The sequence below is a fragment of the Bos indicus x Bos taurus genome, chromosome X, assembly GCF_003369695.1.
Source record: "Bos indicus x Bos taurus breed Angus x Brahman F1 hybrid chromosome X, Bos_hybrid_MaternalHap_v2.0, whole genome shotgun sequence".
NCBI lineage: Eukaryota > Metazoa > Chordata > Mammalia > Artiodactyla > Bovidae > Bos > Bos indicus x Bos taurus.
The window spans coordinates 8,279,692-8,298,313 of NC_040105.1; the positions used below are offsets into that span (position 1 = coordinate 8,279,692).

An 18,622-nucleotide genomic window follows, 5' to 3' on the forward strand; every position below is an offset into this window, starting at 1 on the left:
TAAAATCATGGGCTCCCCTGATAGCTTAGCTGGTAAAGAATCCTCCTGCAAGGCAGGAGACCCCGGTTTGATTCCTGGGTCGGGAAGATCCTCTGGAGAACGGATAGGCTACCCACTCCAGTATTCTTGGGCTTCCTTTGTGGCTCAGCTGGTTAAGGATCTGCCTGCAACACGGCAAGCCTGGATTTGATCCCTGGGTTGGGAAGTTACGCTGGAGAAGGGAAAGGCTACCCACTCCAGTAGTCCAGCCTGGAGAATTCCCTGGACTGTATAGTTTAAAATTATTCAAAATCAATAGTAAAATGCCTTGTTTTATGCTTACAGTTGGTGGCTCTTTTATATGTTTAAAGTATTTCCTATTTATCATTTTAATTTCTCAGCAGAGGTCAGTAAGGTGGTGGCCAAATTTGCCCAAGAACCCACGCCCAAGGGTTGTCTTTCTACACGTGTGCGTATGCGCTCAGTCGTGTCCGACTCTCTGAGACCCCATGGTCTGTAGCCCGCCAGGCTCCTCTGTCCATGGAATTCTCCAGGCAAGAATACTGGAATGGGTTGCCATTTCGTCTTCCCGGGCGATCCAGTCCCCCAGGATCCAGTCCATGGATCAAACCTGCATCTCCTGCACTGGCCAGCGGATTCTTTACCACTGGGCCACCTGGGAAGACTTGTCTTTCCACACGAGAGCCCACCAATTAATGAAATAAAATGATTATATTTATTCCTCAGAAGTCTCACTATAATAGTGGGAGTTCAGAGTTTTCAAAAATTTTAGTGTCACTCCATTGCTTTATCATTAAATCAACTGGAAACAAATCCAGGACCTTCCCTGTGAGTATCTTTGAAAAAAATGAGACAAGCTGTCACTGATATCTTCTCTAAGATTTGCCTCTAAGCTAATTCGCCTCTTGGAAGACAATTTTAAGTTCAGCGCTCCAAGTAAAGGGCTAAAATATTCATGTGTTTATTTATAGAAAATATTTACTCTAAGCAGTGAGACATCGTTGAGAGGCACATGGTGTTCTGTCTCTCTAGGTGTTGGAATTTCATGGATTGAGGTGGGGAATGCTGAGTGGATACACTGCCAGTTGACATGGGTTTGCCTCCATGACTGGAGAGCCTTCCCATGAGCCCTGAAAGCCTCGGGACCATCCACAGCATGCATGGCCAGTCTCGGCCAACCAAACAGGCATGAGATGGACACGGAGAGCGAATTGCTTTCTCACCCTTAGCTGGTCCTTCCAGGTCAGGGTGTAAACACGCTGGCAGGGTACTGTGGGCAGGCCTGCACTGCAGCCGGAGGCACAGAACTCGTTCTGTGGATAGACGGAAAACTCCGGTTCAATCACCGGAAATGGCCGGCCCGGCCCCTGGCTGAGCGACCCCAGTAAGCAACATCCTTGGGGATTTCAGACTTGCTTTGGTTTCATGATTGGTTCAGCCGGGAACTGATAAACCCTCCGTCTGTTGGAACTCAAAGCACATAACCATCGTTGACGCTGTTAATTGTAATTGGAAAGGAATCCACTGCCATAGCCACTCTGGATTTATGGAAGATTTTCACATTCATCATGTTCACTTCTGCAAAACATCCCTTATGCAGAATCCTAGGGACAAAGGCAGCCCACTCCAAAGAGAAGCTGACATGGATCCACACTCCCACCAGGAGATAGACATTAGAACTTGCCCAGGTTTCCTAAAATTTTTGTTGCTATTTTGTTCATTGTAGATCTTTGGCGATGACATTGGTTTTTAAAAATTGCTACATTTAATTGTTGTTCATTTTGACGACTGTTTTAGCACACCCTTAAAACTGGCACCTCACTTTCCTCACCCTAGTCCCAGCCCTGCTCTGTTCTGTTGCAAATGCCTGTGTTTATCACACCTTGTCTTCTTTGATTCTGTTCTCATCCCCTACTTCCTTACATCCCTAAATCAAGGAGGGGGGGAATCTATTCTAAGTATCTTTGGAAAAAAAGAGCATATAATTCCAATAAATATACCAGACAAGCAATTAAAAAACTAGAAGTCTTGCCTTTTTAGTAATATAAATCTCTTCTAATCTCCTCTTGGCATTCCATTTTGGTTGAAGCCAAAAATGTAAGTAGACAAGCACAAGGAAAAAGAATGAATCCTCCTTTCACTCCCCCAGTTCAGTTGTCACATACAGAAGAGGAAACAACTCAAATGGAAGCATGAAATTCCCAACTATTACTAAATGTTTCATCTTTCAAAACAGAAATTATGATGAGGATGTTCTTGTTCTTGGTTTGACACTCTTTTGAAAATTTACTTGTCCACTCCAAATAAAATCTTATGCAGTTGCCACGTGGGGCACGGGAACCTAAAACCTTATTTAGGTATGTGAATTGATGGCACAGAACAGAAGCTTCAGGAAATAAATCAAAGAGTCGGAAGAGAATAACGAGGGAGCTCGTGCATATCACTGCACTTACAGAGTTCATTTTAGAAGCTACTGTTGCTTTCCACTCTGTGGTCTTCCTGAAAATCCTTTCCATTCTTGCCTTTTATAGCCCTTGTAGCTGAGTTTTCACTAAATAAAATCTTCAGAACAAGAGTTCTGTCCATTTCCATTGCACCACAGCTTATCCAGGTCCTCCACCTCATGACCTGCAAACGGAACCGCTTTCTGTCCGTTTCAAACTCTACCTGGCCTGACGCGATCAGGTCACCTTCCCAACTTCGGTGCCTTTCGTCCTCACCCCTCTTTCCATTCTAGAACCATGCCACCATCCCGATGCCAGTTAGATCAGGTGGGCTTTGCCTTTTCCCAGAGTGCCACAACTTAACATGGATGGGTTCTCTCATGCCATGTTGCCTTTGTAAGTTACTGTCTCATGGACAGCAAGGCAGAATCTAGTGACACCCCACTTAAAACTACTTACACCTACTTACCAACTACTTTGGTAAGTAGTTATAAATGAACAGAATGATGAAATGCCAAGCAATGTGATAATGATCATTAACGAATACTAAGCATTTATTTAAAGCCGGATACTAATAGCCAAATAACTATAAAGTTAGTACGACTTTTTCCTATTTTTTTTTTTGGCCGCATGGCATGTGAGATCTTAGTTCCCTGACCAGGGAGCGAACCTGCACCCCCCTGTATTGTATGTGCAGAGTCTTAACCACTGGACTGCTAGGGAAGTCCTCATCCCAGTATGACTTTTTATCTCTAGTTTACAGATGAGGAAACTGAGACAGAGAGAGAAATTGATTTACCCAAGACAGCACAGCTAACTAGAAGTGGAAATGGGATCTGGACTCAGGCAATCTGGCTCTGAATTCAAACCTCATGACCAGCATTTTATATCATATAAGTGTGTGCTATTGATGGGTAATTGGCATGCCAGTGTTGCCAGCATTGGGGTCCTGCAATTTGTCAGCACTGTAATCTATCATGACCATGATCACTCTAATTCTTCGCCACTGCTTCTTGGTTTAGGCATCACCTCTAAGCTTGCCATTTAAGGGCTTCTGCCCTCTGTGCTGGCCAGCTTTTTTTACTGTGTCCCCAGCCAGCTGACATATTTACTTTTATGACCAGGCCCTGGTTCAAGCTCCCCAAACATCTAGGCCTATTGACAACCTCTCCAGCCCTACAAAGTTCCCTTCAAATCCTTGCTCTTCTCAGAAGCTATCCATGAGACAGCAGGAAACATTTCTTTCTCTTCTCCAAAGTTCATGTGGATTTATGGTCTGGAGCACTGGTTGCCTTCTCTGTCAACACAGAGCCCCCTTTGGAATGTAACAAATCACCTAACCTCAACTCTCTGGATGACAGGAAATATGTAGTATCTACTGGGGCAGCTCTCAGCTGGCAGTTCTTAGCCTGGCCACTTGAGAGAGAATCACATGAGGGCTTTGAAAATCCCCGTGTCCAGACTGCACCCCAGAATAAGTGAATCCGAATCTCTAGGGGGGCACCCAGGTGGAGGTATTCTTCAGGTTCCCCAGGTGATTCAAATGGGGAGACAAGGCTGAGAACCAGGGACCCAGCACATACCATTTGTCCCTTGGAGTATCAACAAACCTGCAAGCTCTTAAAGATGTGAGCTTTTATAAATAGGATGGATAAACAAGAAGGTCCTACTGTAGAGCACAGGGAGCTATACTCAGTATCTTGTGATAAACCATGTTGGAAAAGAATCTAAAAACTGAATGTATATATATGTGTATACATATATATATGTACATATGTGCACAACAGAATCACTTTGTGGTATGGCAGAAATTAACACAATGTTGTAATTCAACTATACTTCAAAAAAAATGGAAAAAAAATTGCCTTGAGATTTTAAGCTTTTGCTCCTCAAAGTGTGGACCATGGCCCAGCCATATCACAGTTCCATCTGAGGGTCTGTTAAAAATGCAGTTTCTCAGGCTCCCTCCCCAGACATACTGATTCAGAGAGTTTTTTTAACAAGAACTCCTGGCGATCCAGATGCACAGTAAAGTGGAGAAGCACACTTTAAAGCCTGCAGAGACTATCTACAGCTCGAGGGTTAGGACTTGCAAGCCTCAAATGGCCATTAAAAATCCATATTTATTTGTTAATGTATGTATTTTCATTTCCTGGCAGCATTATCATCCTTCTGAGCTGCTGTCTGACCTGTATCCAGACGGAAAAACTAAACACTCACTTCTCCTTACTTAGTCAGTCTTCTCCCAAAGATTTCTGTTCCATGGCACTCATCTCTGCCATCTTCCATGCTCCTGTGAGCTCACCTCCCTTTCCTTGAAGCCCTGTCACTCACCTAACATCTTGGAATAGGGTCAGCTTGCCTAGGCCTTGCGATTCTTGTTCCTATGGGGACAGGCAACAGAAGAGGCCAAACCACTCTACAGCTTGGGATGGGCTTAATATGATTCCTCCTTTTCCTAAGATCAGAGAAAGAAAGGCCCATTTATTGGTGTTTATATGCAAAGAGTGTACTTGAAAACCACACAGAAATAACTTCTATCACCTATTCTTCAACGTATAACATTCATGTGCTTTTAAATGCCATGTAAAAGCAAGAAATTCGGCAAGTTAAAAATCAGTGTTTTTTTTAGGTGTGTGTTTTCTAGCTTTCCCACAGAGAAGTGGTTTAAAGGCAGCTTGACGGGGGATTCACAGAGAGAAGGCCACAATGTCTGTTCCCTTGCAGGGGAAGGAAATAAGTTCCTTTAAATTCTGGTCGCACAAGATCTACTGCGAAGAAAAGCCCTGTGTTAGTTTAAATTAGAATCTACACCTTGATGATAGCTAGGTATCTCAGGAAAATTTAAGAAAACCTAATTTTCTGATATGAAAAGTAAGACCATGAAATGCTAGCCCATGTATATAATTTGAATTAATTTTTATTCTCCCTTGCTCTTAGGGCTTGAATCTAGGCAGAATGTCTTACTTGAAGCAGAAATTATCTTGATAATGATTTGCACAGAAATGGATTTTAAAAAGTGCTCTTGAAAGGATGATCCACTTAAAAATTCTTCACTGCTCTATAGGACACAGAGTGAAACTGAACTGAGCAGGGTTATGGACGTAATGACCCAGAAAAGAAGGAGGCCTGAGCAGTGTGCAATTTCTTTCCACCAAGTTTCTGTAAAGAACATAATGTTTAAGCATTTGAAATAGTTTTAAATGAAAATTAGTACATCAAACTCAACATCAGTATAAAAGAACAATTTAATGCATGTCCATCTTTCCAAGATACCACTGAATAAGACAGACCATTACAGTATTTATGTATGACTAAGAGAGAAAATGCTATGAAGACATGTCACTGATTATAAGATTAATCTCAAACTTATGGATACCAAGGAGGGGAAGGGCTGGGGTGGATTGGGAGATTGGAATTGACATATACACACCACTATGTGTAAAATAGATAACAAATAAGAACCTGCTGTATAGCACAGGGAACTCTACTCAATGCTCTGTAATGACCTATATGGGAAAAGAGTCTGAAAAAGAGGGGATATGTGCATATGTGTAACTGATTCCTTTGCTGTACACCTGAAACTCACACAACATTGTAAAGCAACCATACTCCAATAAAAAATTTATAAAAAAAAGATTAATCTTAATTTCAGGGATTATAAAACCTGGGGGAAAATGTGTCTTAGAATTGTTGAAATTCAGTAGATTAAAAAGCACAGCATAAATGATACTTTCACGAAGGATCACAACTTTTCCTGTCACAAATTGAGGGTTTGGTGCCTTGATGGCAACATCGCTCCTGGTTCATGATGCAATATTGTCCCCTTAACTGGCTTTGTTAAATATTTGGCGCCCTCCATACACTCTGCCTCTATAGCCAATGGTGAAGAGAAATCATAAAATCTAACCAGCAGAAAAAATTCAGTGCTTCTCCTTTGGGGGAAAAAATGGTGGCAAACCATAGCCTACAGGGAGGCTTGTATTTTCCTCATTGCAAACATGGGGGCCTGTGGAGACCAGTGTGCATTTCTATCAAAAGGATGCTAGCTATAAAGAGTGGGCAAGTCGAGAGGGTGAACATGTCTCATTTCAAATGGCCACCTAGGCCTTGGCTGAGGCCTGTCCTGTGGTTTGGTGATGCACCTATCCCGCTGGTGAGTTACACAGGTAAGATGCATCCAGGCGCATCCTTGGGGGCTGCTAAGCACAGTTTTAAGCACTGTAGAAGTGGAATCACTGATGCATATCACTGTCAGTTCCTGCACTTCCTGCCAGTGTGATTTAGTGGCTTTTTCTTTTTTTTCTGGTAAACACAGTCTCAAGGGGCTGGAAAAAGACAAAAAATGAAGCAGAAAAATCCCCAAAGGCATTTTGTAATTTGACAAGTCAATTGGTAAGACAAGGATTTTCTTTTTAGGGGGACAGATCAGATTTGCCAGGAAGTCACCAAAATTCCACTCAAGTCACCCTGCGTGGAGCTATGTAAACTTTTCTAATTCTTTGGAAATGGAAATAGACATCCCCGAGATGATTTGAGAAGATGGCAAAACAAGCATACTCACGAAGACTGGGAGGCCTTCCTTCTGAGTAGATAATCCACCACATCCGGATCGGTCTCTAACAGGCTGATCAGCACTTCATTCTGCAGATCCGGGGGAACCTGCACGGACCAAGTGTCAAGGCATAAATAAAACCACTCCAGCAAGAGGTGAACTGTGGTCACTGGCAGGCTGACAATAGCGTCTAAAAGGATGCCTCAAAAGTTATCTACAGTCTATGGGGTCGCACAGACAACAAAAGTTATAAGAGAACAGAGGGATTTGTTGGTGAAAACCAAATCTACACCAATCCATGCAGCCAGTTTCATTCTTAGAACAAACTGGATGATTACCAGAGAGTCATACTCACTGGGCTTCCTGGTCGCTCAGACTTACTGTAAAGAATGTGCCTGCAATGCAGTAGACTTGGGTTAAATCCCAGGGTTGGGAAGATCCACTGGAGAAGGGAATGGCAACCCACTCCAATATTCTCGCCTGGAGAATCCCATGGATAGAGGTACAGTCCAGGGGGTCACAAACAGTTGGACATGGCTGAGCAAATAACACTTTCACTTCACTTTCATATTCACTACTCAATTCAATTCAAGTGGGGTGAACTGTCACTCCACTTGTGACTGGAGATAGACCCTAACCACTTGGAACCCTCTGTTGCTTGGACTCGATTTTCTTGACTTTGAATGAGCAAAATATCGTGGTTAAGAGGACTGGTGTTCATAACTTCTTGTCCAAATGGGGACACTTTCTAAGTTCATATTTATAACTATGCCAAGACAACAGGCAGAAATGGGGACTGTCTTGGGTGGTTCTGGAACATATGATTGGTTTATTGGGCACAGACCCTGCAGCCAGAGGCTGCTTGTGTCTGAGTTCCAGTATATGGCTGTTGGGCTTTGGGCAATGGATCTAACCTTTCCAGGTCTCAGTGTTCTCATCTGGAAACTAGAGACAGTAAGAGGACTCACCAAAAGGGCTGATTGATGTGGTGATGTAAAGGACGCATTACATGTTGAGAACTTAGAAACACCACCTGGCAGATAGCAGACACTCAAAAAATGCTGCTACTACATTTGCAGATGCCACTTTGCCATTCAGTGCCTGCCTCCACTTGTTTCTTGCATCCTGGTCTATCAACAATTAAGAGTTTTTGCTTCACAGTGGGATGAGGCATGCTCTAGAATGTTATAGATGAGCATCATGTGTTTCTCTAAGCTTAATCCTCAGGGCATGAGAGGACGGCCTTCCAATCCTAAATCACTCATGTAGGACTTTTCTAGAAAACAAGATTGAACTTGGCTCCAACGGTTTTCTACTCTGTAGATGCTCAACCAAAGGAAATTTCAACTATTGAGGGAAAATACATTTTCATTCTGATTCTCTCACATGTGAGCTCAGAGACAAGACTCTTAAAAACTGTGGGGACAAGTCTTCTGAGAATAAGTGGTTGGTGGAAGAATTTGCCTCCTGCCTCTTGCAGAACTCAATTCATCTTAACTCTAAGAAGCTGGAAACAATTTTATTAAGAAGAACAGGGATGAGAAAGCAACAAAATGTTTTCCTCCTTTCATAAATCTGTTCTTCCTACTTCATTCTGAATCTTCATTAATGACTTTGTCAAACCCTAGTCACACAGGCTAAAAAGCTGGGTTGGATTCAAGCTTCTCTGTGTCCTTTCCCCTCCACATTCAGAGCCAGGAAACCCACTTGATTTCATCTCCAAGATGCCTGTTACTTCTTCCCTCTTTTTTCCATTCCAGCTGCAATGATCCAAGTTTGAGCCCTCATTATCCCTTTGGAGTTCTCATCTGTTAGCCATTACCAGCTGTCATTTCCCTGACAGTCATACTGCAAGTTCCCTCTGAGAAACTAACGGCTCCCCAACCTTCAGCTTGAGGGTGAGGTGTGCCCTCGCCTAAACCAATGAGTCTTTCATCCCCAGACTAAAGCATGGGTGCTTGAGTGATGAGCATGTGACTTCATTAGAAGCAATGCAAAGCTGTGAGAAGTCCCCAGGGACTTGGGAGAGACAGGATACAGGGCCTGAAGATAGTGCTGACAACTGAAGAAACAATTCCAAGAAATGGAGAGAAAGAAAAAGGGGTCCCTTGACATCATTTGAGTCCCAGGTAAAGCCATGCCTGAAGCCACATTTGCTCTTAGATTGTTCAGCTGTGTGAGCCCCCAAATTCCTTAAGCTGGTTTGAGCTTTTAGTCGAAAACAAAGATCCATCTTAGATGAGCCTTTGATACAACAGCTTGCTAACCTGTTGTTGTTCAGTCACTCAGTCATGTCTGACTCTGCGACCCCATGCACTGCAGCACGCCAGGCTTCCCTGTCCTTCACTGTCTCCCGGAGCTTGCTCAAACTCATGTCCATCGAGTCAGTGGTGTCATCCAACCAACTCATCCTCAGTTGCTCCCTTCTCCTCCTGCCTTCAATTTTGCCCAGTATAAGAGTCTTTTCCAATGAGTTGGCTCTTCGCATCAGGTGGCCAGAATACTGGAGCTTCAGTATCTAACTTGCGTACTCTCTGTTTCCCTCAACACGTATGTCAAATTTCTTCTCTGGTTGTCACAATGCTCTGATCAAGACACTTGACCAAAACCCTTTTTAATCAAAGCCATCCCCTCACTTGCTTGCCTCAATCTGTTCCCATCTCTGCCCCTAGCTGTCATACCCACACACATTCTACTTCAGTACCACTGTGCGTCTCACTCTGACCTTTTCCCACCTCATCCCTTTAATTCATTACATAAATATTTGGTGAATGCTTCCCGAGTGCCAGGCACTGGATTCTGGGATTCAGCAACAAACCAAACAGACAAGAATTCATATCTCCTTGAAGCTGACAGTGAATATGGGAAGACTGGCACTAAAGAAATAAACAGAAAACATAGCAAGGATCACCTGGAGAAAGATAAAGCCAAGACAGGGAACAAAGAATCCTGGGTGGGAGCGTGCCATTTAAATGGGATTGTCAGAGAAACTGACATTTTAGCAGAGAACAGAAAGGAGGAAGGAATTGGAGAAAATCATTCCAAGGAGAAGGGAGAAAGAAACAGCAAGATGCTGAGTCAGGAGCAGCGAGGAGGCCAGGGAAGTTGGAACAGAGTGAGAGGAAGAAGGCGAGTGGTAGGAAGGAGGTCAGGTAACCAAGGCCAGATGTTGTGGAGTCTTACTCCATGATAATGATTTCTGCTCTCAACCGAAGTAGGCAGGGAGCCTCTGGAAGTTCTGAGCAGAAGACGAACACAACTTGTCATCACTCTGGCTACCGAGGTGCTAGGAGATTGCAAAGAAGCAAAGGGTGAAGCTGGGAGCGCAGATGGGGGAATTGTTGTCGATACATCCAGAAGAGAGTGAGGGAGGGCCAAGCCAGCGTGGTGAGTGGATGAGAAATATTTGGATCCTGGAGACAGTGAAAGTAGAGACCATAGCAGCAGCTAATCGACCGGGTGGAGAGAGACAAGGAAGAGGAGAGGGAGCAGGGGATGAAGAAGAGAGGCTGACGTCAACGTTCCCAGGAAGGACCGGCTTGCTGTTTACTGATACAGAGAAGCTGCAGGATGAGGAGGAGGCTGGGGGTAGAGCCTAGGACTGTGGCTTCCCTAGTGGCTCAAACAGTAAAGAATCTGCCTGCAATGCAGGAGACCCAGGTTGGCTCCCTGGATCGGGCTTATCCCTGGAGAAGGGATAGGATACCCACTCCAGTATTCTTGCCTGGAGCATCCCATGGACAGAGGAGCCTGGTGGGCTACATTTCATGGGGTCGCAAAGAGTCGGACACAACTGAATGACTAGCACTTTCACTTCACTTAGGTATAAGAGTGAGAGGCCTGTGAGACATCCAAATGAAGGAAAGCTCTACTAAGTGATCAGGAATAAGGGTCTGGGGTTCAGGAAGAGTCCTGGGTGGAACATAGAAATTTGGGGGACACACATATAGATAGTACTTAAAGCTCAGTGACCAAGTGCAATGGCCTAGGAATGAGAATGGAAGGAGAGAGGAGCAGGACTTTAGGTCCAGAATGGGAATATCTGTTCTCTTACTTTATTGAATACATTAAATCAATTAAAAGACTGACTATGTTTACAAACAATATGACCCAACAGATACACATGATTCCATCAGTTTTTCTAAAAGTAAAATTCAAAGGGTGAAAATGAGAAGAGAGGGAACTCATTAAAAAAAAAAATGAACTGCGAAGCAAAAAATGGTATAGGCCAACAATGTATACAATAATTTTTTTTTTTAAAAAGAAACTTTCACGAGCAAATTAGGAAAACTATGTGTATTTTTGTCCAGTTAGTTTAATTTAAAATTTCCTATGCTTAGACATGTAATAAAAAATTTTGCTCCAAGCGCCAAATCCATTCCCACTAAGAATAAACAGTTGGAGTGGATGGCCTTCAGAGTGGTGCAAACATCACAATATCAATTCTCTGATCAACTCAGGTTCATTATTAGAATAGCTTACATGAGGGATCATTATTTGAAAATAACTTTGCATACATTTTCAAAAACCATTCTGCAATTCAGAGTTTTACTCATTCAACTAGGCTTCATTCCTAACAAATTACAATTACTGACGTTTATTTTCGGTAGCATATGTGACCTTTACTTGGTAAGCAATGCAAATAGAAAGGGTCAGTGCTATAACCCTATCTACAGTTCCTTTCTAAAAGACTCTTGGTACTATTTTGCCTTGGAGACACTATTTACAAATGACTGAAAAAATATAGCTTAACTATGTATGGATCTGTGTATTGCAGGAAGGGTAGGTACTATTTTCCTATGTATTACACAAGACTGACTACAGTGTATAATACATAAGCCATTACTTTAATTAATTTATTCATAGCCCATCTTGTTACAACATGATTTAAAGCAGCTTTCAGAATTCACATGATAAAACCACGTTTGTTTAAAAAATAAAGGAATAGTTCAGAAAATTGGAGCCAGTGGGAAAATGAAAGTAGAGAATTTGAAATGATGCCTGGAACTGACTTTTAATATTCATACAACAGCATTCAGTGCTGTTTTCCCAATAATTCCTCTTATCTGGGTCCACATTTGCACATTTCATTTCCTACTATTTAATAAAAATTTCAAATTACTGGCTCAGTTCAATAGGATGAGTATTCATTTTCTATTAATTTAGATACTTAATAGAGAAACCAAAGTGAAGAGAATGACCTGACAGGAAATAGCAGCTCACAGTGCGGAAGAAGAAATACCCAGGCAGACCATCCACACACACATTCCTTTTCAGTAATTAGGATGCTGTTGAAAGAATATCTGACCAGGAATCGATAGCTCCTGAGCTCCAGTTTTGGCTCTGCTGCTTATAATTAACGTAAACTTGGGAAACATCAACCATCTTCTTTAGGATTCTGTTCCTCCATCTGGAAATCTGAGCATGTCCTATCTGTCCCCTTCTCCTTTATGGGGATGCTATGTGGAGCAAAGGGCTAACAAATTTGAAAGTATCTGAAGAGTTGCAAAGAACTTTAGAATAAAAACTGTATTGGAAATAGACAAAATAAGTCAAATACTTAAAAGAAGAAACTAAAAGCAGATCACTTGGAGATGTGAATATTTGTTCTGAGATTTTTTTTCTTGCCTAACAGCCATCAATTTCCACCTCTTATCCTGGGTGCTTGCAAAGAAACATGCCTATTCTCTTCTGCCTAACACTTCTGGTGGGTAAGGAAGTTCTGGGATTTCTTCTCAACATGTCTCCATTCTCGGCTGCCCCTTGAATTTCTAGAGCTACACTGTATGACCTCTTGAAGCTAGACTCTGTGTAGCTTCTACCTTTTGGCTTTTTCTCTTCTGTCAGACCTCAGGTCTTTGGGCTGGTCACATTGTCAGAAAGCAGGGATTATCTGACTTGACTGCCTGGAACTTCAAGAGGTTGCAGTTCTCTGTCAACTGGCCTCCTTCACAGCTACGTCAAGATCATATGGGCCAATCCTGGCCAAGGGACCCCAAGGGGGGTCTTGTGGAAGCTTCTAGAAAAGGCTCTCCTTCATAATGACAAGAGATGCAGGAGAGAAAACATCTCTCTTTGTGACTGGATGTGATAATGGCTGCAAGAGCTGCTGAAAATGATTGTGGCCTCTTCAGCTAAAGATGGTGGACCAGAGAGAGGATAAGTGCAACTGAGCTGCTAAAATTGTGCCCCCAGGCTTCTTCTTATGTGAGATAATATTGAATTGGCCAAAAAGTTAATTAGGGTTTCTCCAATGGCACCCCACTCCAGTACTCTTGCCTGGAAAATCCCATGGATAGAGGAGCCTAGTAGGCTGCAGTCCATGGGGTCGTTAAGAGTCAGACAAGACTGAGCGACTTCATTTTCACTTTTCACTTTCATGCACTGGAGAAGGAAATGGCGACCCACTCCACTGTTCTTGCCTGGAGAATCCCAGGGAAGGGGGAGCCTGGTGGGCTGCCGTCTATGGGGTTGCACAGAGTCGGACACAACTGAAGTGACTTAGCAGTAGCAGCATAACATCTTTTAACAAATTTTCTGGCCAGCCCAATAAATCCTGATGTTTGCCACCACCCATAGTTGACTGCAGTTGCAGTTGGAACTCCTACCAGCATATCCAGGACCGTTCACTCACCTACTCATTCACTCACACACTCAACTTTATGCTCTTTCAGAACACGAGCTAGGCTGGTGCTTCCTCTGCAATGGATACTGAATGAATGTTGTTGGAATTGCTACAAATACTAATAAAAAATAACCCAGGATTATTGGTCTTCATGGTGTACACCAGTCTAGTTGTTTCTCTCTTCTTGGAAGCGGTACCAATCTCAGGCTATAGGAAAGTTTCCTTGTTACTCATTTTTAGACTTGGAAAATAAATTTCCTTTCCCAACTGAGGATCACTAGAATTTTTCTAATAAGTTCTTAAACTACTGTTGCCATCGATACAAAAACTCTAAAAATGAAATGTATGACTCAATAATCAAATTTTTTTCTTCTGGGACTTTGTATGTAGTGAAACGGAAACTAAGGAGTAGAATCATAAAAAGCATATTACTTTTTTTAAATCAATCAATTCTGAACATTTACATGAAGAAACCAAACCCATCCCAAAAGGGCTTCTTCCTTTACAATTTATTGTTTCAAAGCAAAATCTCCATTGGGTTTTACTCAAGTATTTAGCAACTTTAGATATTTTCTAAGGGTACCATATATGGTTGTGTTTATTTGGAGACTCAACTCCTTAGATTTTCATATGTTCCTTCAAAGGATAATGCTATTTCAAAACTCAAAAGAACTTTGGACTCTCCTGCTTGAAAGAAAAAATGTAAACACTGCACATATGAAGGAATAAAACTGTCACAATTAAAATCCACCCTATCAAATTAAAAATGAAACATTGAATGATTGCCTCGGGTGTAACTGCTATGATGTATTTTATCCCATAAACCACAGAGAGGGAAAGATGGTTTGAGTTTTCTCCATTTGCTAAGTCACCATAATAAACCATTACGGGCATCTGGGAGAGCAGTTCCCAGGACCCAATCCTGCTGCTCTGTCTTGCCAGCAGGTGTTTCACACCGATCCACCACTTGGCACTGAACCGAGAAGGATGCTTTGCATTGAGAACTTTAACGCTCCCCAGCAGAAGTGGATGTCACTGAAAGTCATGATGACATTTCTTTTCAGCTAACAAACACACTCAAGAAATCGCTTTGGCTATTTATGGGAGCAAAAGCTCAAACACAGGCAGGCCCAGCCTTGGACCTTTGTGCAGCTCTGGTTTGGAGGATGGCTTGATATTATGTAAAGAGGTCTCAGTGCATTTGAAGGGTCAGGATGCATTAAGAAATTCAAAAAATTTTTCTCACGTGCCAACCCATGCCACACAGCGTTTCTGGCAATTAGGAAGCATTCATGAACAAATACAGTCTAAGAGCCCAGGATTCATGGAGCTGTGATGGGGGATGACTCGTGGAAGATGAAGAGCAAGGAGTAGTCTTTGCTCCATGGCAACAGGTTACAGGAAGTGGAAACGGATCAGGTGTAATACACTCTGGCTCCTCTCCCCCTGCGGCAACAGTGCATGCATTCTGTCATTGGAGACAGGGACAAAGTGAGCTGGCTCCAGCAGGAACACACACTGGCTCTTGTAGCCATCTGCTGGCCTGGACATCGAGTGGGTCAGTGTTATGATCAGTTCAGAAGGACCGATGCTGTTAAAGGTCCCCTTTACTCCCCATTTTCAAATTGGCTAAAATATTCTCCCCCACCCACTCCTGGCCAAATGGACTCCATATATGAGACATCATATTAAAGTACCTCATCTTTTGAGTAGGGGGGAGTATCACACTGTAGTAATAGTTCACTTACAGTTGTTGCATCACTTGGGCAAACACTCTTGGCTTACTTCTCATGAAATCATGGTGAAATTTAGAATAAATTATTATGATGTACATAATAACTAGCCCAACTCCTGGCACACGAACAGTGGTTATTTAAAAAAGAAAAACAGTGGTTATATAAAAAGGGAAATGGAAATCACATATAATTATCTAGCTATGTCGATAGGGGGTGGTCTCTAGTTTGATGATCTGGGTTCCTGCTTGACTCCTTTTGACTTGGCATGCAAAAGAAATTTTAAGAAAATGTAATTTGTGCCGGGAAAGAAGAGAACACAGAGCAAAGCTTGGCTTCTAAGCTTGGAATCTTCATCACAGCCTCTGACCCTTGCTCCCAGTAGTTCTCATTCGAAATTTCCCACGTGTGCTGTGCTGATCTCCAGCTAAGGCTGACCAATCAGCAGAGTGGGAACGCTCTGGCGTTCCCACGTCTCCACTGTGCTCGGCACTTTCCATCAGCCCATAAGGGCGGTGCCTTTGCCTCTTTCCCTCTCTCCAAAAAAGAAGCCCTAGTAGTATCGGCCCTGAGAGGGAGCGGACTCTTTTCTCCACTCTGCTCCGAAGCTCTTATTAATTCCAAGCGCCACGATGAATTTTCTCTGGCATTCCCAACATCAGCTACAGAAGCCACAACTTTCAGAACAATTTAACGGGTCCCTGATGGAGTAGCTGAATGCTTTCTGCCTTGCAGTGATACCACTGATCATTTCTAGATATGCATGATTCTTCCCTTTGATTTTCAGTGTTCCCAGAGAGAGTATGATTTTGTGTTTTCAATTTTTATATAGTTACTGATATCAGGGATGGAGGGTTATGATTTAAAGGTTGGGGAATCTAAGGTGTATGGGTACTCAATTAAAAAAAAAAACAAAACACATTTTTTTCTTAGCAATACAGTATTACAGTATTTTTTTAAACAAATAATTACTGAGCTCCCATTTTCTGCCAAGTATTTTCTAGGTGCTGTGGATATCAGTGAATAAAACAAGCAAAAATCCCTGCTTTCATAAAGTTTGCATTCTATTAGGTTTCAACAAGCGTAATACACAGGGAGTTGAAGGTGCTATAGCTAAAAGGAAGACAAGAAGAAAGGGCTAGGAGTGTATATATGTGGGAGCAGGTCACAGTGTCACATGGTGAGGTGCAGACGGGCATCACTGCCAAGGTGACACCTGGAGGTACTTTGATAGGGCAGGCACCTGATCAATTTCATGCAATAATAGCAGTGATTTCTCTCTGTTTCTGAAGTGCCTCTGTGTGTGTGTGTGTGTGTGTGTGTGTGTTAATCGCTCATTCATGTCCAGCTCTTTGCGACCCCATGGACTGTAGCCCGCCAGGCTGCTCTGTTCATGAGATTTCTCAGGCAAGAATACTGGAGTGGGTTGCCATGCCCTTCTCCAGGGAATCTTCACGACCCAGGGATTGAACCCGGGTCTTCTGCATTGTAGGCAGATTCTTTACTGTCTGAGCCACCAGGGAAGCCCTTTGATGTACCTAGTCCATGCCGTTAAGTGCCCTATGATATCATTTCTAATTCTCAAAATAATCCTGTAAAGCTTCATCTTTTTTGTTTGTTTGTTTCCAACAGAAAAATGAAGACTTAGAATAGGGCCAAGATTACATAGCAAATACCTGGCTCAGCAGAGATTTGAATTCTGGGAACTGTTTGTAAAGCTCATGGTCCTCCCACCATTTTGGGAGTTTCCCAAGATGTGGTTTTCCCAAGGTGTGATTAGGAAACTAGCAGAAAGCCCTGGAGGCATTCATTAGTGCACAATTCTGGGCCCCATCTCATTGCTACTCAGTCTGAATCTCTGGAGTGCAGCCCAGGAATCTGAATGTCTGACAAATTTTTCTTATGACTCTGCTGCATGTTCAAGTTTGAGAACTGTGATTTTAATCTGCTGCTTTGGTCTTTTGATAGAGTGATCATCATGGTGGGTGTTATCATGACCGCTTTCCAGCTGGATGATTTCTAACCCAGTGTCTGAAAAGCAAACAACCAGTTAAAAAAAAAAAAATACTGTCCTAGCCACGCTCTCAAATTGCAGGTCAGCCTCTAAAGCTGGGTATCGCTTCTGTGTTCTGGGACAGTCAGGTTCTTTTTGGCACTTTCCCATTAAGTCAGATACTGGCCACTTGGGAAAGGCAGTGTCAACATGTGGAAATGAAGGACATTATAACACTCAGAACAAGCTTTGGGTCCCTGCCAGGCCTCTGTGGGTTTGTATATCCCTTTCATCAGTTCCATGGAACCACTGCCTCCAGAATGCATTCTGCCTTGAAGGACAAGCTCACAGCCACCTTTTCTAACAAGTCTTCCTTTCGGATGCCAACGGGAAGTGATGCCTCCTACTCTGACTTCGTAAACATGTCCAAGAACTGTGCAAGAGTACAACAGCTAACCACCTTTAACCATTAGGTTCTGTCTAGCTTCATCCTTTCTTGTTTGTCATTACTGCGCTACTTCTGAAAGCTTCTTAAAACAAAACAAAATGAAACAGCTATATACAGGAATGAATTTTTGTCCATTCACACAGACCAGCTTTGCCAACCAGTCACCAGTGTCAGTATAACAAACTAGATTCTGAAATGCCAGATATTCCAAAAATCATCCACAAGTGAGGAGATTAATTAATAAAAAGAGGTGAAGCTAGCACATAGAACTGTGCAGATTTTAGAACTAGAAGGGATCTTGGTTATTATTCACTCTAACCTAGTCCTTTGATAATTAAAGAAATGGAAATCAAAGAAGATGAGGTCTCAGAGCTAATGTATATTAAGTGTTAGTCGCTCAGTCATGTCCGACTCTTTCTGACCCCATGGACTGAGCCCACCAGGTACCTCTGTCCATGGGATTCTCCCAGGCAAGAATACTGGAGTGAGTTGCCATTTCCTCCTCCAGGAGATCTTCCTGACTCAGGGATTGATCATGGGTCTCCTGCACTGCAGGCAGATCCTTTACCATCTGAGCCACCAGGGAATCCATGTATAGTAAAGAGAGGACTATAGCAAAGTCAGTTTTCTTTTTACTGACCTACGCTAGAGATCTTTGTACTGTCCTCCTACTTCATTGTCCTTTTTCTCAATATATAAATCTCATAGGTTGTCTAAGGAGATCAAGAATGCTTATGTGAATGGTTAACTTACTCTGAGAAAGGTAGCCTTAATTTCTCCATGCCCATACCTCTTCATAAGGAGTAAGGATCAATAATACAGAA

General features: G+C 42.6%; 1 protein-coding gene across 5 annotated transcripts in view; it reads right to left on the reverse strand.

Annotated features, from left to right (window-relative positions):
- The window catches only part of ARHGAP6 (Rho GTPase activating protein 6), a 541,707-nt gene that overhangs the window by 10,719 nt on the left and 512,366 nt on the right, over positions 1–18,622 (reverse strand). For all 5 annotated transcript variants that reach the window (XM_027535096.1, XM_027535095.1, XM_027535097.1 and 2 more), the window contains one exon: positions 7,009–7,106. In XM_027535096.1, the coding sequence (XP_027390897.1) occupies positions 7,009–7,106 (98 nt within the window). The remainder of the gene's footprint in view (positions 1–7,008; positions 7,107–18,622) is intronic.